Below are 26,981 nucleotides of genomic sequence, written 5' to 3'. Positions count from 1 at the left end.
ACAATTTTCCCTTAAAAATTCAATTTTTACCGTTCTGGGGCACTGCAAACCCCTAAAAACTCTAAAATCCAATTGTTTAGGTCCGATATGAAATTTCGCGTTTCTTCGTATTCCTCATGACCCCTTCCCCCCTAAAAGCAAAATTTGCAGCCACAATTTCCCAAAATCCGTTCGCTACCCCAAACCCCGGACTCGTCGACGCGTTCGCCAGCGATCACGCCGCCAATGCATCAACCGCAGCAGCGTCATCTCTCCACCTACCCGGCACTTCTGGAGCCGACGTGTCGTCGACGTCTTCCAATGCCACCGGACACCCATCTGCGACGAAGCAGCTCGCCGCGAATCCTCCCAACACCACCTCCATTGTCTCCAGAATACCGGTGCCCGTCCGCCGCGCCACATTTGGAAAGAAGGCCGTCGGGTAGACAGTTGCCACGGCCACCGACGGCCGAGCTCAACAATTTGACAAGTTTGGCTCAGAATGCTCCAGGCAACACCTCCCGGTGCTCCCTATCCCCGGTGTCATTGACACCCGACCCAACACCAGATGAGCCAGAATTCTACGAAGAAGAAGAAGAAACCGAAGAGGTCGAAGATGACGTCGAGGAGGAGTACACACAGGAGGAAGAGGAGGTCGAGTACGAGGATACGCCTGTAGTGGTGACACCTCCTGAAGAGGTGCGTCGTGTGTCGCCTGAGATTCTGATCGCGCCACCGCCACCCCAGCCACGTCGTCTGTCGAAATTCTCGGTGCATTCGCCGTCGATCGAGCAGGTTAGTCGAGCGTTTTTCAATTAGTGGCGACGGGAAATTAACGGGAATTTTTTTTTCTTTTTCTCTGAGCTTATAGTCAGGGAGACCCTTTTTTTGGGATTTTTAGTTTTTGAAGGGGGAAAATAGTCTATACATAGCGTTTTCGACCGGATGTGGAGAGTCACTTCCGTCGACCAAGCAGCTCTTGGGGGCTCAGAGAAAGGGCGCTAACTTTTAGAGGAGAGTGTTCGTTTTCACTAGCAAAAACGTCACTTTGTTTATCAAAATTCTTTTTTTCCCTCCTATTTTTTTGAGTCCAAGAGCACGTGGGAATATCGAGAGTGTTGCAATGAGGGGATTCATCACAACTAATCCCCAGTGTCCAGAAACGGGGAGAGAATTTTAATCCTTGGCGGTGATTCCTTCTTTTTCTGGGTGCTGGGGCGAAACTAGTAGTAGTCGCGGGGGTTCATGTTGAGTCATAGTATGTATAACACGTTTATCAGTTGATAGACTTCCAGAGTCCAAAAGTACGCGGGGGATAGGTGGGTGGATGGTGGTTTAGGTTTAGGCTTAACCCGTTTGGTCTGAGGAAAGGCCTTGTGACAAATATGATAATAAGAATTTGGGCTGGGCTGTGTGACCATTCAATAAAAAAACTTTAAATTTTTCGAGTAACATTTTTCAAACACCCCTATCTCTGTGACAACCGAACCAAATTTCTTAGTTTTTATACCAAATGATAGCTCTGGAAATCGTCTATAACATAAGTGCATTTTGAAATCCCAAAAATTTGACACCCGTGTCTTAGCATAGCGTCAAACTCTAAGTAGCAGAAGAAACCGGTCTACAAGCGTGCTCCATTGAGAAAAATGGGAAAAGTGTCGGAGGTCAAATTTTGGACGATATCGGCTTATTTTTGTACCAAAATGCGCGAAATTTTATAGAGAACTTGAAAAGAATAGATTTGGGCATGAAAAGTGTGAAAACTCATTTTTTGGGAGCTCAAAGTTTTTGGCGAGCTCAAAAATGATGACCAAATTTTTGAAAGGTGATACTGTACCGAAATTTATGATTTTTATACCAAAAGATAACAAAAATTAGTCTTAACACTTTTTATTCCTGGCTGTTCAACTGATTCTTACCAAAACTTTGGTCAAGACTCAAAAAAATGGAAAACTCAAAACCTTGAAACAGTGAAAAAAGGTATTTCCTATTTTCTACTTTACCAAATTTCGCGATTTTTTCACCATAAGATAGCTCTTGAAATTCTCATGTTTAAAAAATGTTATGCGTATCATAATCTTAGGGGAAAAGCTTAGAGCTTAGATCAAAAAACCACATACCCATATTTTTGGTCAATAACAAATTTATTCCGCGAACGCTATAATTTTCCATTAATATCCAAAATCTCAGACCTTATTCAATTACGCGGCTTGGTCTTTTTATAAGAATCTGTCCTTTTTCCCCCTAAAAATGGAAGGCGCCAAAACATTTGATCTGGTTGAGTGCCCCCCTTAGGCTTCTCCTCCTCTCATATTTCAAAAGCCACCACCACCACCTCCTTTTTTTTGACGCCTTCTTCACACTCTCATCTGAATTCTCCACGACACGAAAAATACGTGGGACACGTGACCCCGAAGGGCAATTCCAGTGTGTATGTGGTGATGAGCACAGCACTACTCGACGACAACAACTTTTTCCCCTTTTTTTTCGAAAATAGGGGGAAAGGGGAGGGGGGATGGAAAATTAATTCGAGTTTTATGCGAGAGCCTTTCCTCCTATTTCTCTTCGCTTCTTTTTCCTATTTTTTTTCGTAAGACGACGGGGCAGTAGCTGGAGCACACAGGGAAGCAAATGAGACGACGGGAAGCGGGTAATTTTGAGAAAAGAAGGTGCTTGAAGGGAGGGGGGGGGGAAAGAGCATTGAGATGCAAGACTTATACTTCGGAAGGAGAAAAAGGAAAACAGGAATAGAGAAGAGGAGCAGGAGGAGTAGGAACCAGAATTTTTGATATTGTAACTTTAAGGGGGATACCCTTAGAAGCCCTTGAAGCGGAGTGAGTCATCCGTGGCCTAGCTTTTCGATTTGGGGGTTCTAGGTCACCCTGAACACGTTGATTCTACTAATATAGGTTTTAAGACGCACTATTAAAGCAATTTCAAGATTTTTCTGAAAATTTTAATTTTCATCGGAATCTGTCGATTTTTGTATCAAATAATCGGGAATTTTAACGGGAATTTTCGGAAAAATAAATAAAATCAAAAAATCCAGTCAGAATACTCGAAAACGGCTCCAAGGAGAGACCGTGTGGCCGGGAAAATGCAAAACTGCTATTTTTGCGAGTTTCTGGGTTTTTGAGTCGGATTTTTTGCGTTTTTACAATCAATGAAGTCAAAAAGACAGAAAATCATTAAATTCTAATAAAAAGCCTCAAAGTCGCAAAAGCTTCACCCCCAAATGGTACAAAATATCAAACACGTCAACTTTCTCACCATGGCCGAGATTTTGCACCATGACCGAGTTTTTGCCTAGATATGCTGATTCTGAAAATGTAAATTTTATAGAAGGGAAAAAAAAAACTGATCAAGTTAAGTCTCTTCGAAAAACAATTTTTTTCAAAGTTTAAAAAAATTTGAAGTTTTTCAAGAATCTGCAACGCTGTGAATTTCTGATGGAATTTGGAGATTTTTGTACCAAAATGCGCAAAATTTTATGGAGAGTTTGTTTAGTATAATTTTGAGGGTAGCTCAGGGCTTGAGGTCTGAGGTCTGCGGTCTGAAAGATCTGATGTCTGACATTCGGTGTTTTTTGGATTCTTTGAAAATCTGAGAAGGAATTTAAGGTGTCGAGACCTCCAGCATCTAAAATCTTAGGCTATGTCGGATTCTAGGCCATGTGGAATTTTAGGCCATGCACCGATTAGCCATTTGACTCACACCCTCTTTCCTATTCCATAGTACATGTACTTTGAGACCATCAAGATTTCCTTTTCTCTCTCCAATTTCCATTTCCTTTGTCTATCCTCCCCCATTGACCAACTAGACAAGCCTTAAGCCTTTGACATCATTGGAATCGAATGACCAGACGTAATTTGTCACCGAAACTTTTTTTTCGAGAACTCTAAGCCTAAAAAACTAGAAAAACTTGATGCACTCGTCATCTTTCGGACCACAACCACATTTCTTATTCATATGCATTTTTAGGGGGGCGCCCTGCCCCTCCGCCAGCAGCAAAAGAAATTCATATCCAGAGAAATTCTAAAGGGGGGGGGGGAGAAAGCAAGGAAGAAAAAAAAGCAAATCAAATTTCGAGACTCGTCAGAAGGCGGGTGACGATAACCTCGGATCTCTGCTGCGGGGCTTTGTTTTCAGTTTCGCAGTGTCAAAATGGGAAAAAATTGGATTTTCCTTTGGAAATTTTAGGAAAATAAGGAAATCAGTGAGACGGCGCGGGATGGCTAACGAGCCGGCGCCCCGCCAATTTGATTTTCTTTTGTTGTTTGTTTTTCGGGTATATGGTGTGACATGACACCTTGTGATGATATTGTGGTGGTGATGATTAGGGGATACGGTAGTGTGGAGTTGTTGGTCGATAGACTTTGAGACTTTGGTGGCTTGCCGGGAAACAAGGAAATTTGGGGATCGTTGAGTGAGCCATGGAATCAGGGACCAGGAAACGGACAGACAGATTGGCACATATTTGAATAAATTAATAGAGATAGAGGGCTCTGAAAATTTTAACATTTTAGGGTTTTTAGGGTAATTTTAGGGTTTTCAGGGTTTTCAGGGTAATCATAGGGTTTTTAGGGTAATTTTAGGGTTTTTTTTGGGTTTTAGGGGGAATTTTTGGAGTTTTCGAAATTGTAGAGATTTGGGAACTTTCAAAACTCAGAAAGTCGGGAATTGGGGTTTTTGGGTTTTGGGAACCCGAAAAAATTCAGAATTTGAGATTTCAGTGATTTTTAGAATCTGGAACTATAAGATTCCGAAAAACAGGGCGTTAAAAAGTCGGAACTGGCCAAAAACCTGGTCTTGGTTTTAAAACGCTTTGAGAATACCTAAAATCCGTGAATTCTAAAATTTGAAATCACAGAAAATCTCAAAATCTCAAAATTCCTCACTTTTAGGCCCCTAAGGCCGTAGAGCACCAAATGTTTCGACATCTGGATAAACCGACAAACAGACAATTTCTCTTTTACGGTCACGTAAAAAATGTTTACGGTACCGTAAGAAACTATTCTAGGAGTGGCCTAGAAAAGCTTAGGCCACTTAGGTGTACTGTACTTTATGGCGACGCTTTCAAGTTTAAAGTTGAGGGGTACAGTAACCAGTTTATCCAAAATAGCCCCCCCCCCCCCATTTCCTCCTCTTAACTTCCTTTCCCCTCTAAAAACGGAATTTGTGTGTATAATTCACGCGTTCTTCCTTCCATCACAGACATGCAATCCCTTCCTCTTCAAGCAAAAAAACGAAAAAATATCTACTTGTTTTCATTTTTTTTGCAGTTGTTTTTCCAGCAGCCCGTTTGCGTGATGAGTTCTTTCCTGAATGAGCCGAGAGACACGCTAAACGGCGGGGCGTCTCAAATATTCAAGTACAGCTCTTGATTTCTGATATTTTCAGTTTTGAGGGACTGAAAAATTATAAAGAACAATTTTGCAGATCACCAGCAAGTCAAACTCCGATACCGAGGCGGACCCGATTGCTCATGGGTTGGATCCATCGTTGTACTCACCGAATGCTCCAATTATTATCGAAAATAATAATGCGGCGGCGGTTGTTCATAAATCGGTAGGTTGGATTTAAACATTTCAGTTTTTGTAAAAAAAAATATTTCAAAAAAAAAAATTTACCAACTTTGACCATCCATTGCCGACTTATTTTTATTACATGCTCTTCAACTTTATGTTTTCCTGGTAGATCAAGTCTAGGGCTACATTTTTGTAGTTGACAACTTTTTGATAACTATTCACGCTTTTGAGATATGCACCTTTAAAAATGAGTACCTTGAGAGCGACTCGAAGGATAGGGAGGGAGACGCAGACAGTCAGCCGATCTCGTTTCTCTGCGTCTCTCCTCCAAGACGCTTAATTTTAAAGGCTCATATCTCAGAAGCGTGAGGAGCTATCAAAAAGTTGTCAACTACAAAAATGGAGATCAAGGTTAGATCTACCAGAAAAATATAAATTTGGGACAGTTGGGACAAAAAGTGACACCAAGGGGACATGTCAAACCTGGTGGAATTTCATGAAAATCGAAGTATCACATTTTTGAAAATTCAAGTTCCTAAGCCTCAAAGTGAGTCATAGATACTTAGGCGAACGTGCGGACACGACATTTTTGAAAATTCGACTTTTTAACGGTATCTCAGTAGAGCACCATTGCAACCTTCAACATTTTTGAAATTTCCAAATCTGATATTTCCAGAGCGTCGCCTCAAGCTCCAGCCCCACACCCCAACAACCCCGTGGTCTCGGACTCCTCCATTGCTCCCTACTGTACTTTGCAGTCCGGAAGCGTCTACGTGTGACAATCACCAAGATTGAGGGTGAGTTTTTCAAAAAAAAAGTTCAAAGTTTTGATATTCTGACCTTCTAAATCTCTTTTCATTCTTCTATTTTTCAAATTGAGTGACGTTTCTTTTTTTTGTTGGAAAAGAAAAGAAGAAGAGACGGGGGAGCATCACAATAGTGTACACATACATGCAAATGACGTCTCGTCTCTTCTACTCAATCCGAATCTGAATCGAATCGTGTGTTGCAACAACCTTAAAGGGGGGGTCCTAGAAAAATGTGTGGTTCCTTGTTGGTCCTTGACCAATTATAACGCCCTAGACTACTTTTGAAGGTGTCTGCGTCTCAAGTTTTGAAAACTTTTGAAACTTTTTCCATACACACAACAAAAAACACGTCGAAAACCAAAGAAACCAAATACAGAAACATTTTTTGAAAAGAGGGACTAGCAGATTAGAATCCCACGGGAATATACATTGACTTCTCCAACCAAACCGGAAAAAATAAATGTTTCTTTTGGAAAGAGGGACCGAGTAATTTTATGCAGTTTTTTGATGTTACGAATGAAAGTTTTGAAGTGGTGACACAGCGAGGAGAGACGCTTAATGAGAGGGAAGTGGAAATGCACGTATTCTTGAGAAAAAGTTGTGCAGGGTAATTGTAGTTTGTAGTTAGCGAGGGATTTTGGAAGTTTTGAAACTCTTCTAGGGCACGGTTTCAAAATATCTCGATTTCAAAATGTCCCTCTTGACAGAGTCGGGCTAAAAATTTTGGATTTTTAAAAAGTTCGAATGTTTGAGTCTTGAGAGGATCTGTCTGTCGGTGTGTCATTGTGTCCGGATGTTTTTTACCACTTTTTTTGAAGTTTTAGAGTATGTAGTGCCCATCTGAACGCTTAGGAAGTCGAGTTTTCAAAAATGTAAAATTTTGGTTTTCTTGGAATTACAATGTCCCCTTGGTGTCACTTTTTGTCCCACTTATCCCCAATTTATATTTTTCTGTTAGATCACACCTAGATCTCTATTTTTGCAGTTGACAACGTTTTGATAGCTATTCACACTTTTGAGATATGCCACTTTTTCCATTGGAAGTATTTAGTATTAAGGAAAAATTCATCAAGTTCGAAGCTTTGTTCCAATCTTAAACTTTATTCCAACTGTCCCCAATCTATATTTTTCTGGTAGACCAAGCCTAGATCTTTATTTTTGTAGTCGACATTTTTTTGATATCTCTTCACACTTTTGAGACATGCGCTTTTAAAGATAGTCTATTTCCAATGCGCTGGACGAGACGCAGAGAAACGAGAGTGTCTAGCTGTCAGGGTCTCGTTGGAAGCGCGTATCTCTCTAGCGTGTTGAGCTATCAAAAAGTTGTCAACTACAAAAATGAAGCCCTTAACAGGATCTACACAACGAACCTAAATTTAGCGCGGAAATTTTTAAATTATGGCATCATTTCCAGGGTCAATTAACTCCGCAGGTCTCCATTTTCTTTGTTTGAGCGTTTTGAACTATTAGTTTCTTGATCTCCGATTTCCAATAAATCAAAAAATGTTTTAGCGGTTCTTTCTCCCTTTCCTCAAATCCATCAAACCAGTCGTTCGCTTCAGGAATCCTTCCATAAATCAAGACCCTCTCCTTTCCCCCCAATAAGACATATGACTTTTCCCACCGACTCTCTCATTTCCCACGTGGCCTTCCTTCTCTAGATTGTTGAAATGAAAAATGATGAAGGGAGACGATCGAAGATCTTCATTCAGCCTGATTAGAAATGCACATGCTCTTGAAGAGAGGTGATGGCACTTTTGGTGGGCTCCGCGAGCCCCACCAGCACAGCCAAAACTTACTCACCTGCACTATTTAGCCTCAAGTGTATGTACATACACAGAAAATGTGTGAGACGTCTTCGTTGGTTGTGTCCATCCATAAAAACCCGTTACATAGTCAATTTGTGATGCGCCAAGGGACTTTGGGCGCCGCCGTCGGAGAGAGGGTTCGACGGGTACAATGGGTGGTGGTGGGTGGTGGGAAATGAGCGCCATGTGACTTATCACAAGAAATATGAAAATTTTAAAAACCGAGGGGTTGAAATATAGTGGAAACGACGTCATAATGTTTGAATTTTTGGGAAAATGAAAATTTTTGAAAAATACGGGACCCTAGAGTCCTTAAAAACTTGAAACTTGTCAAAAACCAACAAAAACTATTTCAAAAACGATTTAGGATAAACAATTAGAATTTTTAAAATTTACGCTACCGTCAGAGACATAACTCCGAATTTTCGAAAATTAACTCGAAATTTTAGAAAACTTCAGGGAAATTCTGAAAATTAGCTTATTTTTTGCTAAAACTAGCCGAATTTCAAAATATGAAGGTTTTCTAAAAAAGTTTTAATGTAAAAAAACATTTTGGTGCACCTTCAAACCTATAACTCCAAAATTTTAAAATTTCTCCGAATTTGGCTGATTTGGGGGCTCAAAATTGCAGAAAGTTTATGCCCAAAACGTGTTGTACTTCAAAAATGGAATTTTCTGAAAAACTTGAAAAAAACATTTTGAAAAACTTTTTTAGGGCCTTGTACCTTCCTAAAATTTTTAAAGTCTTTAAGAAGGTCGTTATGGGGCTCAAAACTTAAAACTTAAAACTTAAAACTTACCAGGGAAGTAAGTACACAATGGACCTAGTTCAACTTTTTCTATAAATTTGGCTATAGGAAAACTTTGCTGGCTCATAACTCGGTTCGCGTCACGATTTTGCAGATTTTTCTTGCAGATTTGGAATCCTCAGGTTCAAAAGTACCTATCGTCAAATTTATTATTTTTAATGTATGAACAGTACAAAACTGTAACCATTTAATTTTTTGAATTTAAATCTATTCATTTCTAAAAATCAAACCCATATGTTGACACTAATTGTGTTTTCCGCCCTGTCACGCTGCTCAAAACCTTCTCTTCTCATAAAAAAACGACGAAGATGGAGACGTTGTTCCGGTTCGAATTAACATGCAATAGGATATTGAAAAGAGAAGAAAAGAATGGGGCAGAGAAAATATGAATAGCGAATTAGCAGGGGGGGACCAAATATTTTCTGTTTGTTGGTTTTTGCTCACTTCACTGGGCTCTATGCTCCAAAGAGTTCCAATTGGCGGCACAATCAGATTATCTTATGGGGAGGAAGAGATGAGACGCAAACTGATTCAATTTCGTTTTTCAGCACTCGCCGGGGAGCTGAAACCAGAAATGGAGATACATGCACTGTGTAAAGTGAGCATTCCCGGATTGAAGGGAGCCAAAGAGCAGACGTCGGAGACGAAGAGGGGACGGGATCCAATGTTTAATCATGTAAGTTTGGGAAATTGATGAAAAGTGTAAAAATCTATTGAAAACACAAAAATTTTTTTAAAAAGTGCCCGAGAAGGAAATCTTCCAAATTGCTCCAAAACAGACATTTTTGGGATTTAAAACGCTAAGAAATTCACGAAAATTTCAAAAACTATGTTAGTTATGCTGAAAAACTGCTAAAAACTGTAAAACCTCAAAATTTCAAATTTCCCCAAAAAAGACCGTTATGGGGCTCAAAATTTTGGATATTTTACGGGGATAATGAATAGATTTTTAGTTTTATCTAAAATCGGTTTTATCACAAGATATAACAGTTTTTGTGTCCAAAAAGTGTCCAAAAACTTTTTTTTTGAAAAACTTTTTACAGTGTTATTTTTTTTACTTAAGTAACGTTAAAAAACTCAAAAAACGTAATTAAAAAGAATCGACCGTAAAAAAACGTTTAAAAAAACGCAAAAAATAATCTCAAAATCTCAAATTTTTCCAAAAAGAGCCGATATGGGGCTCAAAATTTTGGTAATTTTACAGAGATTTTGAATATTTTGATAGTTTTACCTATTAATCTCAGGATTTGACACTTTTTGTAATAAAAAAATTGTGATACGGGAGAGAGTCGAACTCCTGACCTTTGGCTCCGAAATTTTAGAAATTTAATGTCACCCTTAGATAATTGTTTTTTTGCTCCAATATTTGCTGTAACTTGAAAAATCAAGACTTTTAGGTGCCCTGATCCAAAAAAATTGTCCTAAACCACAGATCTTCTTGCCACCTGATGCAGATTCCCTCATCTTTTGTCATTTTCTATTTTCGTCGCCCTCGATTTTCATCAAGTGGTCCTTGTCCATATACAAGACAGCATAAATCTGAGCCCCCACCCCGCACACATATTCAACATTCTATTTCGGCGTGTTGCATCACTAAATTAAAATTTCTCGAGTAGTAGAGAGGAAGAGATGACGTCGTGATGTTGCGGCTGCGAGCTGGAGATCGGAAGATTATGGAGAGGGGTCTAGACGTAATTGCGGCTGGAAATGTTGCTCTAATTAAAAATTTTCCGGGTTAAATTTAGATTCGTTGTGTAGATCAAGTTAGGGGCTTCATTTTTGTAGTTGACAACTTTTTGATAGCTATTGACGCTAGAGAGATATGCGCCTTTAAAAACCTGAGAGGGGAGGGGGAGGGGAGACGCAGACAGCCAGACACTCTGTCTTCTCTGCGTCTCTCCCCCTCTTCCTAAGCGCACATTGAAAATAGGCTAGCTTTAAAGGCGCATATCTCAAAAGCGTGAATAGCTATCAAAAAGTTGTCAACTACAAAAATGAAGCCCGTGACTTTTTCTACCAGAAAAATTTAAATTTGAAGCAGTTGGACAACTTCCAAGAGCGTACCGCGCTTTCAAAGTCGGATGATATAATTTTAGAGTACCGGGAATCTCATATTCTTACAATTCCCCTCTTTTTCCTTATATCCCTTTAAAAGTTACAACAAAAACACGACTAGAACAATTAGAGGCTAATAGCCTTCCCTCGCTCCTATTTGCATACATATCTCGATTTTATTTTCCAGGAATTCTTCTTCGACAATGTGACACACGAGGAGCTCGACACGAAGATTGTCCTAATTACGGCGTGTCACGCAGGCGGCGGAATTAAGGGAAAAGACATTGTGATAGGTGAGAGGAGAGGGACAAACATGAAGGGAAGCAACGGATTTGTTATTTAGGTGAAGCATCTGTGCCACTACGAGATATTCGAGAAATGAATACGAAGAAGGAGATCAAGTTTATCGAGGAGATCAAGGCGTTGGTTCCAAAGGTAATTTTTTTTGAATTTATACTTTTCTGATAGATCAGACCTAGATCTTCATTTTTGTAGTTGATAACTTCTCTCTATCTTATCACGCTTTTGAGATATGCGCGTTTAAAGATTGGGAGGCGAGAGAGCGTGCAAAAAGAGGAGGGCGTCTCGCTTCTCTGCGTCTCTTCCCTCTCTCTCCTGTTGCGCATATCTTCAAAGACGTTTATCTCGAAAGCGTGAATAGCTATCAAAACGTTGTCAACTACAAAAATATAGCCCTCCTTTTGATCTACCTGAAAAATACATATTTGGGACATTTCGGACAAAATGTGACACCAAGGGGACATGTCAAAGTTGATCAATTTTTTACCTGAAAATGTCTTGATTTGCGGTTTTGGAAAAGCACATATCTTTGAATCGTAAAGACGTGTCAAGAGCTTTTTTCTTGCAAGGTATCAAGTTTTCCCATTTGTACACTGCAAAACTTGTCTTACCATGTACAGTACCTCTGTCATGTCCTAAGTTTCCAATTTCCTGAACGCCAGCTTCCCCAAAAACTGTGTGAACTACTTTTTGCGTTCCAAAGCTACCTAACCACTTTTTTTCTTTTTCAGAAGCTCGGAAAAATCTACACCTCCTCCGTCATCGAGAAGGACTCCAAACGTTTGACCATCAATCTCAAGAAGGTCGACGCCCTGCCAAAGTGTGGTCTTATTGGTGCTCCAGGTACGTTTTTTTTTGTTTTTATTCGTGCAAAAAATTTTGTTATTTTGAGCTTGACATCTCAATTCCCATAAAATTCGTATAGTCTCTTCTTTTCACATTAGACCCCGCTGCCATGGGTGATTTCGTTTCTTAATGAGGTTGAGCTGCTGACATGAACTCTAGAATGGAGGGGGACGAAAGAATAGAAAGAAAAGGGGAAATTGAAGATGACAGGGACGCCGATTTATGGGAAATAGATGAATGGGCTACTTGGGGGACGTACTGGATGAAAAATGGAAAGGGGAATTGGATTTGGGGGATCTAGGGTAAGAATTTTGTCGGTATATGGAGGTACAGTAAGAAAACTGGTCGAGTCTATTGTAGCTATGGTTTGGGACACTCAACTTTTAGCAAATTTTGCAGTACTTGTGCTTGCGTTACTTACAAGGAGTGTTTTCTTTCAAACTATTCAAAAATCTGGAACCTGATACTTTCGAGTCCGTAGATTCCGAATTTGAAATAAAATGCTGCTAAATCCTTCTGTGAACCAAGTTATGAGCCATCACACTTTTCCTATGGTTAATTTGGCTCATAACTCGGTTTACAGAAGGATTCAGCAGAATTTTATTTCAGATTCAGAATCTACGGACTCTAAAGTCTCTCTTGTTAAAAACCTAAACCTGCAATTACTTAAATTTTAGTTTTCAATACCGAGTTCTGAACTGAACGCCTTTTTACTCGGTTCTTTTCGAACACAGTAAAATTTTGAAAACAGATTCAAAATCCTCATAACGCCAGCTTCCCAACCACTAGACGTTTAGAACGTTAACTAAATGGTCAGAATCGGGGGTTAGCGTTTTCAAGTGAGGACCACATCATAGCAAATTTGACGCTGATTCCGAATCTGTAATTCGTTTTTGCAACGGAAGTCTGTGAGAAAAGTTATGCAGGTTTTTATGAACAGTTTCAAAATTTATTTTTCACATAGTTTTCTAGGAATTTTTTGATCTTTCCGCAAAGCTTTGTTAAATTCTTATTTACCGTAAAAACTGTAATAGAAGCGCCCCTTTATTAGAGGCGCCCCTCTAATAGAGGCGCACCCTAAAAGGCGTTTTGAATAATAGTGGCGCACGCTCCAATAGAGGCGCCTTCTTAATATGTTCGAAATATTTCTTCTGGATTTCAATAATTACTTTTCGAAGTTCATGAAAAAAACAAAATAAAACTATTTTTTTCGTTCGAAGTACTGCAAAGTTTGGGGTTTTTGTGTAATTTTGTCAGCGAAAATGTTAGTTTGGTTAAAAATTGATGAATTAAAAGTTTAAAAAACAGCCAAACGAACAGGTTCAAAAATAGAGGCGCACCCTCTATTAGAGGCGCCCCTGTAATAGAGGCGCACTTTCGGAAGGGGGTTGAAAAATAGAGGCGCATGCGCCTATAATACAGTTTTTACGGTATACCTTTATTAACAGCTGTATCACAGAAAAACCCCATGAAATCATGTGAAAATTCAATTTTGACTCTTGCTCTTTACTTTTGCACCTACAGTGACTTCCGATGTACCAACTAAGTAGAGATTCGGAATCAGCGATACATTTTTGTCAGTTAATGTTCTAGACTGGAACCAAATGCAAGGTTGCAAAGATGACGTCGTGAGGATCCAGAATCTGTCTTCAAAATTTCAGAGCGATTGAAAAGAACCGAGTTATGACAGAAGATTTGAAAAATTTTGCGTATTTTTGTCTTTCCATTTTCCCACGCCACCCAAAAGTTCTGTTCCAAAAGTAGATCCCCGCTGCAAAGCATCTAATGAATACTAAATCATTTCTGACAGATTCTGAATCCCCTGGGACCTGCCCTCCCACTCAAAAAGTAGTGTACCCCAATTATTTGCTTTATGCGGAAAAAAAAACGGGGAGAGTCATAAATAAAAAATGAGCAGTAATAGGGGGGACCCATTTTTTTTTGTATAGTCGAGGGGGAAACGGAAGGGAGACGTCATCATCGAACATGACACGCTACCGGAGATCGCTTAAAGGCTGGAAAACAAAAATCAAGACTAGAAGACGTCAGGGACGTCAGGGGACGGCATCAGAATTCAAAATCCAGAAATTCCCATTAATAACTCATCAAAACTTGTTTTGCAGACGTTTGCGTCAAAATCACGTTGACACAAGGCGCCAAGACCCAGACAAAGTCCTCCAGAATTATCAAAAGTAGGTTATGATCTACACGGAATATCGGAGCATTGTTTGTTTGCAGGTACCTGCAGTGCGGTGTACAACGAGGCGGTGATGTTCCTTTGCGGGACGTCGAAAAACGATTTGGCACAGACAGCGATTGTGATTTCGGTGCATGACGCGCAGAGGTGAGTTGATTGAGGAAACGGTGTAGATCATATAAATTATCTTTTTGTTCAGAACATGCACCGGGGATGATACTATCGGATGTGCTTACCTTGGAGTCGGTGCTATTGATAAGTCGGAGATTGATCAGTGGAAAGGGACCACGGAGCACTTGGGGAAGGAGTATAAGGTGAGGATACTGAATATGAATTCAGAATTTTTTAAACGTCGAAATTAGCAAAGTTTTGAGACTTTAAAGTTTCTTCAGTTGCTTGAAACGGTGTATCTTGGCTCATACTGATCCTAGAAAAATTTTGAACCCTAATTCAGAATTTACACAATTTCAGCTTTCAAAAAATATATAATATGTATGCTTTCAAATAATAAAAAACCGAAATTTTCAAAATGCAAATAAATTTTTTAAAGTTTTTTTAAAACAAAGTGCCCCTAAGACCCAGTACCACCAGAACCTCAAATTTTTGATGTATAATAAAACAAGTCTAGATCTCCATTTTTGTAGTTGGCAACTTTTTGATAACTCTGCAGAGTTTTGAGATATGCGCCTTTAAAGATTAGGAGACAAGAGAGGGGGGAGACGCAAAGAAGCGCTTATTTAAAGGCGCATATCTCAAAAGTGGGCGGAGCTATCAAAAAGTTGTCAACTACAAAAATGTAGATCTACACTTGTACTGTAACATATCTAAAGTTAAATACTATGGGATAATAAGTAGGGCCACAGCACGCTGTCAAAGTTAGCCAATTTTCAAATAATTTTGAATTTTTCAAAATTTCACTAAATATTGAGCCTGGTGTGTGTTTGTCCAGATTTCAATTTCTGCAGAATACTTTTTTTTACTTAAATCAGAAGCTGGTTATAGAGTCCCAGACCTGGAACGGGCCGGGCCCGGGTCACAGTACAAAAATTTGAAATTTCGATTTATTGAAGTTTTTTCAATTTTAGCAAAATAGTCATATTGCCATCGATTTTAAGCCTTTATTTAAACTTTTTAGGCCAAATTTCGGCCTACTTATAACTCTCAAAACCGCACAATTTTCCAGGGAAACCACACGCTCAAAGCGCCCCAAACAGCGCCACCCGTCCACGTGGCAGAGGCCAACGACGATGTTGCAGCGGACGACGAGGACTAACCCCTTAAATTATTTGATCCATTTTCATCCGTAGACCCTGTAATTTATCTAATCCCTATCCTTCCCCCTCTCCCACCAAAACTTTTGTGATGTCTCATTAGCCCCCTCCTCCTCCATTTCCGCGTATCTCTCACTCCCATCTTTGGATGTCGAGTCGAAGAACGATTTCTCTTCGTCCGCTCCCCCCTTAATTAACCAATTAAAATCGGCCTTGAATTAAGAAAAAGTGCCAAAAAAACACCTTTTAGAATATCCTATATTCTCCCGTTTTTCTATCCATTTCATTGATACTTGTGTCCCGGCTTTCATTGATTATTTTATATGATTTTTATCTGATTTTTCAAAATGTTCCATATCGAGATATTTTGATATATATATAAGTTTTCTAAATTCATCCATTTTCTATCAATCTCTCATAATTCATTATCAAATATGAACTTTTTGCGGTCAAAAAAGTGTTGTTTTTGGTTTTTTGGGGTTAAAAGGATATGAAATTCATTTAAAAATCGACTCATATAGAAAATACTAAAAATTGCATGTTCTTTCCAAGAAAACAAGTCCTGGGAGAATCGAAAGTGCAGAATACGTGCAATTTTTGAGTTTTTAGAAGAAAAAGGTGGAAAAAGTGAAAACAACATGTGTGAGGGGGGACCCTTCTTAGGATATGTTGATGTTTAGAGTCGGTGGATAAAATTGAAAATGCACTAGATATAAGGAATAAAGGTTACGAAGTGGTGGTGGCGAGTGACAACATTTATTATTGTCTAGACAAAGGTCCCTAAGGGAAAATAAGCCGGAATGATAATGAGATTAGAATAGAGGGACTGAAAATAAATCTGCATAAAGAAGTTTACCGCGGTTTTAAAAAGTCGGGTTTCAAAACATCTCTGTACGACTTTTGCAATAGTTTTCCAAATGTTTACCAGGATACTGTAGCGGATACTGTAGCACCGAAACTTCCAAGTCAATTTTGTTAATATACCAGACCTTACAGTACCTCAAGGTTACATCTTACAAAAAACTTGTCTAGTGGTTAAAAAAATTGATGATGACAGTTTTTTATTATTTTGTATTTAATTAAAACGTACTGAGAATCCGGAAAATTTCACTTTTTTAGCCATCACTACTTTTTTTTGAAAAAAAAAACTCCCTCGGTTATAATATAAACATTCATTTTCCTAATACTCAACTTTTTTGTACGCAGTGTCTCCCTATTGTAGAACTAACTAGGGAAGGTCTACAGGTGACCGTGGAGTTATGGGATGTGATCTATATCATTGGAGTCCTGAGAAAACGCTGATTCCAAATTCATATTCAGTTTTTGCCCTCGAGGCCTGGTATTCGAGAAAAACGAGGTCAAAGTTTGTACCACTGACAAGTCATTACCTTACAGAAAGTAATAAGACCTTACAGTATGTTAGTAAGTAATTGTCCTTGTCAGATTTTCATGCTGTACAGGTTGTTAAGTTTAGGTTGTATTTGAATTTATACTTTTCTTGTAGAGCAAAATTAGGGCTACATTTTTGTAGTTGACAACTTTTTGATAGCTATCCACGCTTTCGAGATATGCGCCCTCAATGCTACACACCTATATTCGGTTCTCCTGCTATCTGTGTTTAAAGGCGCATATCTCAAAATTGAACACTTGTCAACCGCGCCAAAACGGGCCGACACGGGCCGGCTCGTAACTCGCGTCAAAGTGAATATTATGAGCTGAAAAATATACCAAAATGTAGATCTTGACGAGCTCTATGTCCGTGACCTGCTACGGGGGCCGGATGGCTATTCGTTAATGTGCCGCGGGCCGGGCTAGAATGGCTTTTTGGCCATATTCGCGTTTATCGGCACTTTTTCCCGGCCCGCGGCACATTAACGAATAGCCATGCGGTCCGTAGTATATCACGGACATAGAACTCGTCATGATCTACATTTTTGTATATTTTTCAGCTCATAATATTCAATTTGAGGGGAGTTACGAGCCGGCCCGTGTCGGCCCGTTTCGGCCCGTTGACAAGTATGCAAAATTGTAAATAGCTATTAAAAATTTGTAAACTACAATAATTAAGCCCCTGATAGTTCTCAGCTGCTCATTTTTAACTGAAAACTGCAAGTGTTACCCTGGTGCTCCAGCACTCTACCCATCAATGCAATCTGACCTACTCTACTCCCACAACCCTCTCTTCAACATACTGCTGCAAAATCTTAAAAACATATCAATTTCCCCATCTCCATAATGGGCGTAAAACTACTCATCCCGTCCGGTGTCGAATGTCACACCCAAAGACCCTCTAATTTGTTTATGTGAGAAGACTCAGAAACAGCGGCGGCTCATCTCTTTTACTCATTTTCATTTCAATTGATGGGCTCTTGTTATCCCCACTCATTACTCTTGTTGGACCACCCCCCTACTCTAAATCATCCTTGACCCCCCAATGACCATATGCTCTTACGATATGGGCTCTTGAGAGGGGTATTAGTAGAAGGGGAGACATGTTCCAATGTTTGTGTATGGGTTATGTCATGGTTTTAAGGTTGCTTTTTTTGAATGTTAATGGGTTACTGTAGAATCCACGTCTTCTAAAATCCTGAAAATTACTTAAAATGCAAAAAATGGGCGTAAGATGTGTAGACATGTCCCCCTGATGTAATTTTTTGTCCCAATTGTCCTAAATTTATATTTTTGATAATTGACAACTTTTAAATAGATTTTCAGGATTTTGAGATATGTGCCTCAGAAGAAACTAAAATGAAATTAAAAAAAATTATTTTCAACAATATCGATTTTTCATGTCCCCTTGATGTCATTTATGGTCCCAACTGTTCCAATTCTATATTTTTCTGATAAATCAAAACTAGGGCTATTTTTTTGTAGTCAACAACTTTTAAATAGCTTTTTAGGGTTTTGTGATATGAGTCATAGAAAAAATTAAAGTAAAATTTTTTAAAACTATTTTCAAAAATATCAAATTTTGTCATGTCCCCTAAGTGTCATTTTTTGTCCCAACTGTCCCAATTTATATTTTTTGATAAATCAAAACTAGTGTTTTATTTTTGCATTTAACAATTTTGTGATATCTCTGCAGAATTTTTAGATATTACTGTTTGAAACATTAAAAAAAACGTTTAATTAGATTTTTCCGTATTTTTTTTTTGGAATTATAATTCATAGTGTTAAATTCAACTAAATTCAACTACTGACCTAAAAACCAAACTCAAAACCCTGAAAAACTAGTCCGTCTCGTTTTTTTGTGTTTCCCGCTAAAACCAACTTAGCACAAGCTACTACTCACAAATATGTATATTTTTAACTTCTCATTTTTCTGACTAACGAAAAAAAAAACTAATTGTCTCCTCCTTCTTTCATTTTTTTGAGTCCATTTACTACCTACTCCTCCTTTCTTCTTTCTTCACTTTTTATGGCTTTTTCTTCTCCATTTTTTCCAACTTTTTTTCTTTTTTTCTAGCTAGACGTGTCGTATGAATATACATATAGCATCGATATGAAGTATATGGACTCTCTGAAATTCGGAGCCCCATGGGCTCTACTTATCGTATCGATCGGTTGGATTTGTTATCAGAATGTGCAGATTCAGGAGTTGCAGGTATACTGTAGTTAAGTGGAATAGAAAAAACGAGAGTTTTCAGGCAAACCGCCATAAACGAGAGCTGAATTCAAATTGGTTGCCAAAAACCGATGATGATACTACTATTTTCATGCCAATCTACGCACAAGTGTCGGTAAGTTAATAAGGGCGGTCTAGGATCCCCAAATTATAAATTTTAGGCCAAAATCAAAAAAAAAAAGCTATGTTTGACATACCCCCTTGGTGTCACACTTTGTCCCATTTGTCCCAATTTTATATTTTTCTTGTAGATGAAGAATAGAGCTACATTTTTGTAGTTGATAACTTTCTTATAGCTTTGCGCGCTTTTGAGATATGCGTCTTTGAAAGCAGTAATTTTTAATTTTTGAACAAATTAGAGGCGATGACGCAATCTGAATTTAAATTGAAACCATTTTGAATTTAAAATCATCTTGTAGAGCAAAATTAGGGCTACATTTTTGCAGTTGACAACTTTTTGATAGCTCCGCCCACTTTTGAGATATGCGCCTTTAAAAATTTGGGGGCGAGAGAGCGTGCAAAACAAGGAGGGCGTCTAGCTTCTCTGCGTCTCTTCCCTCTCTCCTCGCGCGCGCTCTGGAAGTAGGCTATCTTTAAAGGCGCATATCTGAAAAGCGTGAAAAGCTATCAAGAAGTTGTCAACTACAAAAATGTAGCCCTATTTTCGATCTTTAAGAAAAATATAGTTTTGAAAATTTTGGAGTAAAACGAATGAAGTTACAAGCTTTAGAAAATTCTCTTTTTTTCACTTTTTTTTCAAATTTTTTGATTTTTCAACTAACATGGAATGTACTTCTGTTGCTACCCCTAAAGTACCAATTTTTTTTGCTCATTCGATGAGTTTTCCCGAGAGAAAATGACCCATAAAGAGTTTTCCTGTGACGTGACCTCGTTTTTGAGAAATTGAGATTTTTCAAAAAATGCAATTTTTTCGAAAAATTTTTTTCATTAATTTTTTTCATTATTTTCCTGGTTTGTTCAAAAAAAGAGTTTAGAACATAATTATAGCAAATTTTATGTAGTTTTTGACAAAAATATGAAACTTATGAAAAAATAATTTTTTGGTCCTGAAAAAGGTCAAAATGTGACACCCTCCAAAAAAAAAAATTTTTTTTTCGAGAGCGGCAGAGGTGACATTCATGTGGTAAGAAAGTACAACTCATCTGGATCATTTTTCTATATAGCACTATAGTTGCTCCCTGGCAAAAATTGAGGAAAAAGTTGGTCTGAAAATTTTCATTTTTCGAAAAAATGTGACATGTCAGAAATGAGTTCGAATTTCTAACATTGAATAAGTTTCAATGAAAATCTTTTCAGAATAAAGATTTTCAGATTGTATTCCATGATTTTCAAACAAAAAAGTTCATCCCAGTTGACTTCTCTTGTCATAGCACTCGTTCAAATATTGCAAGTTTTTTCATATGGTGGAAATTCAATTGCTCATAACTCCTCTAAAACTGAAGCAAACAGGCTCAAAAACGCTGAAAAACTTAAAAATAACTAGTGCTTCTCAAAAATCATAATTGGGTTGTTTTTCCAAAAATTATTTTTTTCGACTTTTGATAAGGGGGGACCACATGAAATTTTTCCAGAATCTTGAAAAAATTTTTTTTTTGAAAACAACCCAAATTAACGGTTTTCAGCATCTATTCTTGTTTATAAACTTGTTTTAAGTTGTTTTCAAAAAAAAAAATATTTTCAAGTTTCTGGAAAAATTTCATGTGGTCCCCCCTTATCAAAAGTCGAAAAAAATAATTTTTGGAAAAACAACCCAATTATGATTTTTGAGAAGCATGAATTATTTTTAAATTTTTCTGCGTTTTTGAGCCTGTTTGCTTCAGTTTTAGAGGAGTTATGAGCAATTGAATTTCCACCATATGAGAAAACTTGCAATATTTGAACGAGTGCTATGACAAGAGAAGTCAACTGGGATGAACTTTTTTGTTTGAAAATCATGGAATACAATCTGAAAATCTTTATTCTGAAAAGATTTTCATTGAAACTTATTCAATGTTAGAAATTCGAACTCATTTCTAACATGTCACATTTTTTCGAAAAATGAAAATTTTCAGACCAACTTTTTCCTCAATTTTTGCCAGGGAGCAACTATAGTGCTATATAGAAAAATGATCCAGATGAGTTGTACTTTCTTACCACATATATGTCACCTCTGCCGCTCTCGAAAAAAAAATTTTTTTTTTGGAGGGTGTCACATTTTGACCTTTTTCAGGACCAAAAAATTATTTTTTCATAAGTTTCATATTTTTGTCAAAAACTACATAAAATTTGCTATAATTATGTTCTAAACTCTTTTTTTGAACAAACCAGGAAAATAATGAAAAAAATTAATGAAAAAAATTTTTCGAAAAAATTGCATTTTTTGAAAAATCTCAATTTCTCAAAAACGAGGTCACGTCACAGGAAAACCCTTTATGGGTCATTTTCTCTCGGGAAAACTCATCAAATGAGCAAAAAAAATTGGTACTTTAGGGGGGGCAACAGAAGTACATTCCATGTAAGGTGGATTTTCCAGAAAAAACACATTCGAAAGGTGTGCATGGAACACTTCCATTCCTTCAAGCACTACCGTGAGCTGGAAAAACCATCGACTCGCCAACCATCCCCCTCAGTGGTGAAGGAGCTTAAGAGAAGTTGGTTCAAATTTTTGATCTACTTTTCCCTAATCAGAAAATTCTTTCCAGAATGCTCTGCGGAAGTCTCATTTGGTCAACCCGTCTTAATCGGGGAACGTAAAAACCCGGAAGGCTGTGCGTATTTAGACGGTGGTCACTGGCACGTCTGTGAACTATCCCATGGCTATACTATGCTATCATTCAAGGGGAATCGACGGTTGAATAGTTCGGAGACACGGGCGGTCCAGTTTCTACCGTATCCCTTTGATGGGACAGATAATATGGTGTATAACAACACGATGTGGTATAGTGAGAGTGATCGCTTGATAGCCTATAATTTGAAGACGGAGAAGTCGAACTCGATATATTTGAGGACTTCCTTGGTGAGTTATGACATTCAACTGAAATATCAAATTAAGGGCTACATTTTTGTAGTTTACAGATTTTCGATAGCTCCGCCCACTTTTGAGATATGCGCCTTTAAAAATATTCCGTTTTAAAAAATTGAGCCAACTTTGAGAGATTCCCTTGGTGTTATGTATTGTTTCCATAGTTCCAAATTTACATTCAATTTACAGATCAGTTCCAGATCCCTATTTTTGTAGTTTTCAGATTTTCGATAGCTCCGCCCACTTTTGAGATATGCGTTTTTAAACATAGCATAGCAAAAAAATCCGAAAAATCTTGCACTAATTTTTAAAGGCGCATATCTCAAAAGCCTGCAGAGCTATCAAAAAGTTGTCAACAACGAATTTGTAGCTTTTGTTTTGATCTACAAGATAAAATAAATTAAAACCAGAAAAAATCAAATTTGACAAAAAAATGACCCCAAGCGGGATCGAACCCTGTTATCCATTCTCATAGTGGTGCATCTTGAGACCAATTCGGCCAAACTTGTTTTTTTTCTAAAAATGTGGTGTCCGACATAGAAAACTAAGGTTTGAATAGTTTTTAACGTTAGAAATGGAATTTTCCGAAAATTTTTATGCTCAAATCACATTTCGCTGTTTATAACTCAATTTTTTAAAATTCAAACAATTTCCAACTTTAAAGACGCATATCTCGAAAGCCTGCAACCCTATCAAAAAGTTGTCAACTACAAAAATGTAGCCCTTGAGTTGATCTACCAGATAAATATATATATTTGAGCAATTCCTTACAAAATTGGTTACAAGATACACTTTCAAAATTTCAAAAAGCAAAAAAAATTAATTTCAAAATTTTTCAAAATTTTTCAAAATTTTTCCAACTTTTTTTAGGACCCCATCTACGCCAACTCCTCATCCCGCCTGGACGTTCAAGCCGAAGAGCACGGAATCTGGGTTCTCTATAGAAGACGTGACGAGAAGATTCTCTCGGTCAGCCGGGTGAATGTACACACAATGCAAGTGAGTGTCCCTCCCCGTTTTCCCTCACTCTCATCATGCGCCCGCGTCTCCCCTCTTTTCGTGGGCCTCCTTAGCTCAGTTGGTAGAGCGTGAGACTTTTAATCTTAAGGTCAGGGGTTCGAGTCCCCTAGGTGGCTTGATCTTTTTTTTTCTTTGTTCTAACTAATAGAATTTTTAATGTTTTAATTTCAGATCGTTTCTAACTGGACCCTCCCTTCCATTGACACTTCCACTATGTGCAACGCTTTTGTCAGATGTGCTATACTGTACTCTGTGGAGTGTGATGGGACAGTGACCCCGGTCTATGATTTCTATAGTCATACGTATATTCAAGGACGGAAAACTGTTTGGGAAGGATTGAGTCAACCGATTGGAAATGTGCAGTATGATCCGAATAGCAAGGCGATTGCAGTGTATGCGAATGCGAAAATTTATAAAGTTCCTGTTTTGCAATAATTTTTAATTTTTTGGTGTCAAGGGTCGGCGGTCGTGAAAAAGTTAAGTCAACATAGACTTTTTTCTAAAATTACATTTAAAAATGATTTATTCACCTTTTTACGTATTAGAGCCATTCAGACAGCAATGGAGTACTAAATTGAAAATAATTGAAAACTTTTATTTGGAAAATTTTTTTCGTACTTTTTTGGGTTTTTGAGTTTTTGCAAAGAATACAACCATGAAAATCAGTATTTTTACTAAATTTTCAGTAAAAATACGTGTTTTTAACGTACAACTGTCATTTCACCAAGTTTGCTGAAACTGAAATTTTCTAACAAAATTTTCAGTGAAAAATGAGTTTTAAAGGAAATAGCATCATTTTATCGTTTAAAAAACAATTGTTTCGAAAAAATGGACTCTCAACAATTTTATCTTTAAAAAAAACCTCAAAAAGCTTTTTTTTTAAACCAAAAACTTGGTTTTCACTTAATTCATCCTAATATTTGATTTTTTAAGTACCCCGATTCTCCCAACTGGCCTAACTTTCCCACGGCCGCCGTTCGTGAAAACACGTTTTTGAGTTTTTGCAAATTTGCAGCTTATTTTTTTTGCAAATGAATTATATCTCTTTTTCTTCTAATAATACACATCTTTTTCATTTTCATCTTTGTTGCAACTTGCCAAAATCAAGAAAAATTAGTTGCAGACAAAAAAAAACGACGGGAAAAGGTTAAATGAATTGGATCAGTTTTTTCCTGTGGATTCTGGCACATAGTAATTGTCCGGCATCCCAATTTGTGTAGTTTTTGTAGTTTCCTTGCCCGTCAACTTTTTATACCTAAAAACTCAAATTGCTATTTCTCAATCAACAAAATTCTCACGTACTTTTCACTCAGCGACATTGGAGTTTCATTTGGGAACCTCTCTTGAAATTCTAGTCTTCTGAAAACAAATATCGGGACATGATGCTTGAAATTAACTCCTTCCGCGTTGCGAACCAATCTGACGAGATCACGACAATCCTCATCGGTGAATTTGCTCATGTTGCTGAAGGTAGAAAGTTTGATAAATATTTTTTTTTTTAATTTTTACGGAACAAGTTTTTGTGCACGTTTGATCAGTTTTTATAAAAACAAATTTAAGCGGAGCAAGAAATTGTGCAGCGTCTCGTTGGTTTTTATAAGGAATGATGATAAGGATGGAGTGAGGAATATTAGGTGACGGACTCTTTGTAATAAAAATACGGTAATAAAAGAATAGAACTGTCGCCAGTTTTTAAACAAACTATGTTGAGTCATTTTTTGTCTTCTTTATCAGTGTACTCAAAAAAAACAAAGTGTGGCGCAAGGCCAGTAAGAATGATGAAACAATTTATTCGTTTTGAAACTTACAAACAGGGAAATTATGGTACAATACAGTAATACACTAAAAAACAATGGAAATCAGTTTAAAGTCGAACAATGATGCAGTTTGTAAGAACTGTAGATGTAGATGAAATGCGTTACCATTGTATGTTAATTATCGTATTTATTTTTAGAGAATTGTTGCCAGGATGTCAGATTTCTGGTTGAATTAAGTTTCGAGGATCATATGAAGCTTTACTTGTTTGATTTATCTAGTCGACGTTCTAACTCATAAACATCATTATACGCTCTTCAACTTCAGCGTTCAATGCTCTATACGCCTCTAATTGTGTTCGTCTGCCTTTTTTGTCCATTTCTGATCAAGTAAAATCCAAATTTAAAAAACCATAGTTTTGTTAACAATCTTTATTCAGTTACAGTTAAAACCACAGATGAATAAAGCGAATTCCGGATTGGACCGAATCAATGTTTACATCCCTCCAATCCACGAATCAGAAAACTTTTTACCATATTAGCCACGGCTTCCTAAAATTGATATATAGTTTTTGGTAGTACTGTATATAAATAAACCACCTCCTCACGTTCGTTGACCTTGATTGCAGCGATTTGATTGCTGAGATCTGCCATCTCATGATTGTCCTCTTCAAGTTGAGAAACCATGTTTGCCAAAAGGTTAAAGAACGTTTTGAGAGTTAGTGTCCTTCTCCTTGGCTCTGGTTGCTGCGCCTCGCCATCCCCATCTAACTCAAATTCTCGGTTTTCGTCTGGCATCAGTTTATAACTATGTTTTCCGCCAATTTCAACTTTGCGACTATAATAATACAATATTCATTACAACTTTGAACGCTTCAACAACTCACATTCTATACTGCTCTAACAGCTCTGTTTCAGTTAATCCCCTGACAGCCAAATCCTTGTTAAATCTTAAAAATTCAGAAGTTTTTTTTGTTTTTTTTATAATTGGTTTTCAACGTACTTGGCACAGAGTCCCAATGGAGTTCTGAGTGGAAATGCTTCCCTAAATATTTGTCCATCAAAAACGGGATCAGGAACCCCTGTATCAGAATCGTATTCACCCGAATCAAGCGCCAATCTGACAAGTTCTCTCATTTCCTGCCAAGTGTATCTCATGCTGCTGAAAGAAAATTTGTTTTTGGGAAAAAAGGAAAAAATTTAACAAAAAAATGATCAAAGAAAAGCGTAGAGACTGGTTGAATGTGCTCGCTTAGAGTAGTACTCCTACGAGTTGAGAAGTCATAAATTTCACTATTTTTTAACATATAAGACGGTGGAAATTTCAAAAGTTCAGAAACTTGAAGAAAAATTTCAAATATTCAAAAATATTTGGACCACCCCAATTATGACAGAGCAGATTTATTAAAATATAAAAACTGGATAGCAGATTTTCCAAGTTGAAAATTCTGGACCAATATTGAAGATCTGAAAAAGAAACATTTTCACGTGAAGTTTATTTTGGAGCAGATTTTTCAATTTGAGAAATCTGGACAGAAAATTTTTTTGTTGTTATTTTTGCCGTGAGTTCCAACTCATCCGTTTTTCGTGGTTTTCGAGTAGAAATTTAAACTGGAAATTCTGGATCGGGAGATATGTTGAGAAGGCGAAAAAATATAAACTTCTGAAATTTAAAATATTTCATTCAACACCTAGCTGCAAATATCATTAATATTAAATTCAAATCAAACAAATTTGGAAAAAGTCAGTTTTATTGATTCGGTTTCAAGTGTTTGTTTCGAATTCAGAATTTTATTTTGTTTTCTTCGTTTTTCAAAAAATTAACGATATTTGCAGATAGGTGTTGAATGAGATATTTTAAATTTCAGAAGATTCTATTTTTTCACCTTCTCATCATACCGCCCGATCCAGAATTTCCAGTTTAAATTTCTACTCGAAAACCACGAAAAACGGATGAG

General features: G+C 37.5%; 4 protein-coding genes across 4 annotated transcripts; 2 read left to right on the top strand and 2 right to left on the bottom strand.

Annotated features, from left to right (window-relative positions):
• Positions 1–225: 225 nt before the first annotated feature.
• Positions 226–15,604, top strand: GCK72_000118 (uncharacterized protein; the record flags this gene model as incomplete). The annotated part of the gene is made up of 11 exons (XM_053722277.1): positions 226–774; positions 5,419–5,547; positions 6,184–6,304; positions 9,482–9,609; positions 11,176–11,281; positions 11,332–11,423; positions 12,020–12,131; positions 14,258–14,326; positions 14,373–14,478; positions 14,531–14,645; positions 15,515–15,604. The coding sequence occupies 11 exons, from the start codon at positions 226–228 to the stop codon at positions 15,602–15,604; spliced, it is 1,617 nt and encodes a 538-aa protein (XP_053590922.1).
• Positions 15,605–19,104: 3,500 nt separating this feature from the next.
• On the top strand, positions 19,105–23,704 carry GCK72_000117 (uncharacterized protein; the record flags this gene model as incomplete). Its single annotated transcript, XM_003096775.2, has 6 exons — positions 19,105–19,206; positions 19,250–19,342; positions 21,761–21,878; positions 21,930–22,243; positions 23,120–23,248; positions 23,441–23,704. The coding sequence occupies 6 exons, from the start codon at positions 19,105–19,107 to the stop codon at positions 23,702–23,704; spliced, it is 1,020 nt and encodes a 339-aa protein (XP_003096823.2).
• A 726-nt stretch (positions 23,705–24,430) lies between these two features.
• GCK72_000116 (uncharacterized protein) lies at positions 24,431–24,729 on the bottom strand (the record flags this gene model as incomplete). Its single annotated transcript, XM_053722276.1, has 2 exons — positions 24,431–24,524; positions 24,572–24,729. The coding sequence occupies 2 exons, from the start codon at positions 24,727–24,729 to the stop codon at positions 24,431–24,433; spliced, it is 252 nt and encodes an 83-aa protein (XP_053590921.1).
• Positions 24,730–25,512: 783 nt separating this feature from the next.
• GCK72_000115 (uncharacterized protein) lies at positions 25,513–26,181 on the bottom strand (the record flags this gene model as incomplete). Its single annotated transcript, XM_053722275.1, has 4 exons — positions 25,513–25,575; positions 25,624–25,861; positions 25,911–25,973; positions 26,027–26,181. The coding sequence occupies 4 exons, from the start codon at positions 26,179–26,181 to the stop codon at positions 25,513–25,515; spliced, it is 519 nt and encodes a 172-aa protein (XP_053590920.1).
• Between the last annotated feature and the right edge of the window lie 800 nt (positions 26,182–26,981).

The sequence above is a fragment of the Caenorhabditis remanei genome, chromosome I, assembly GCF_010183535.1.
Source record: "Caenorhabditis remanei strain PX506 chromosome I, whole genome shotgun sequence".
Taxonomy (NCBI): domain Eukaryota; kingdom Metazoa; phylum Nematoda; class Chromadorea; order Rhabditida; family Rhabditidae; genus Caenorhabditis; species Caenorhabditis remanei.
This window is presented reverse-complemented; position numbering and strand designations above follow the sequence as displayed.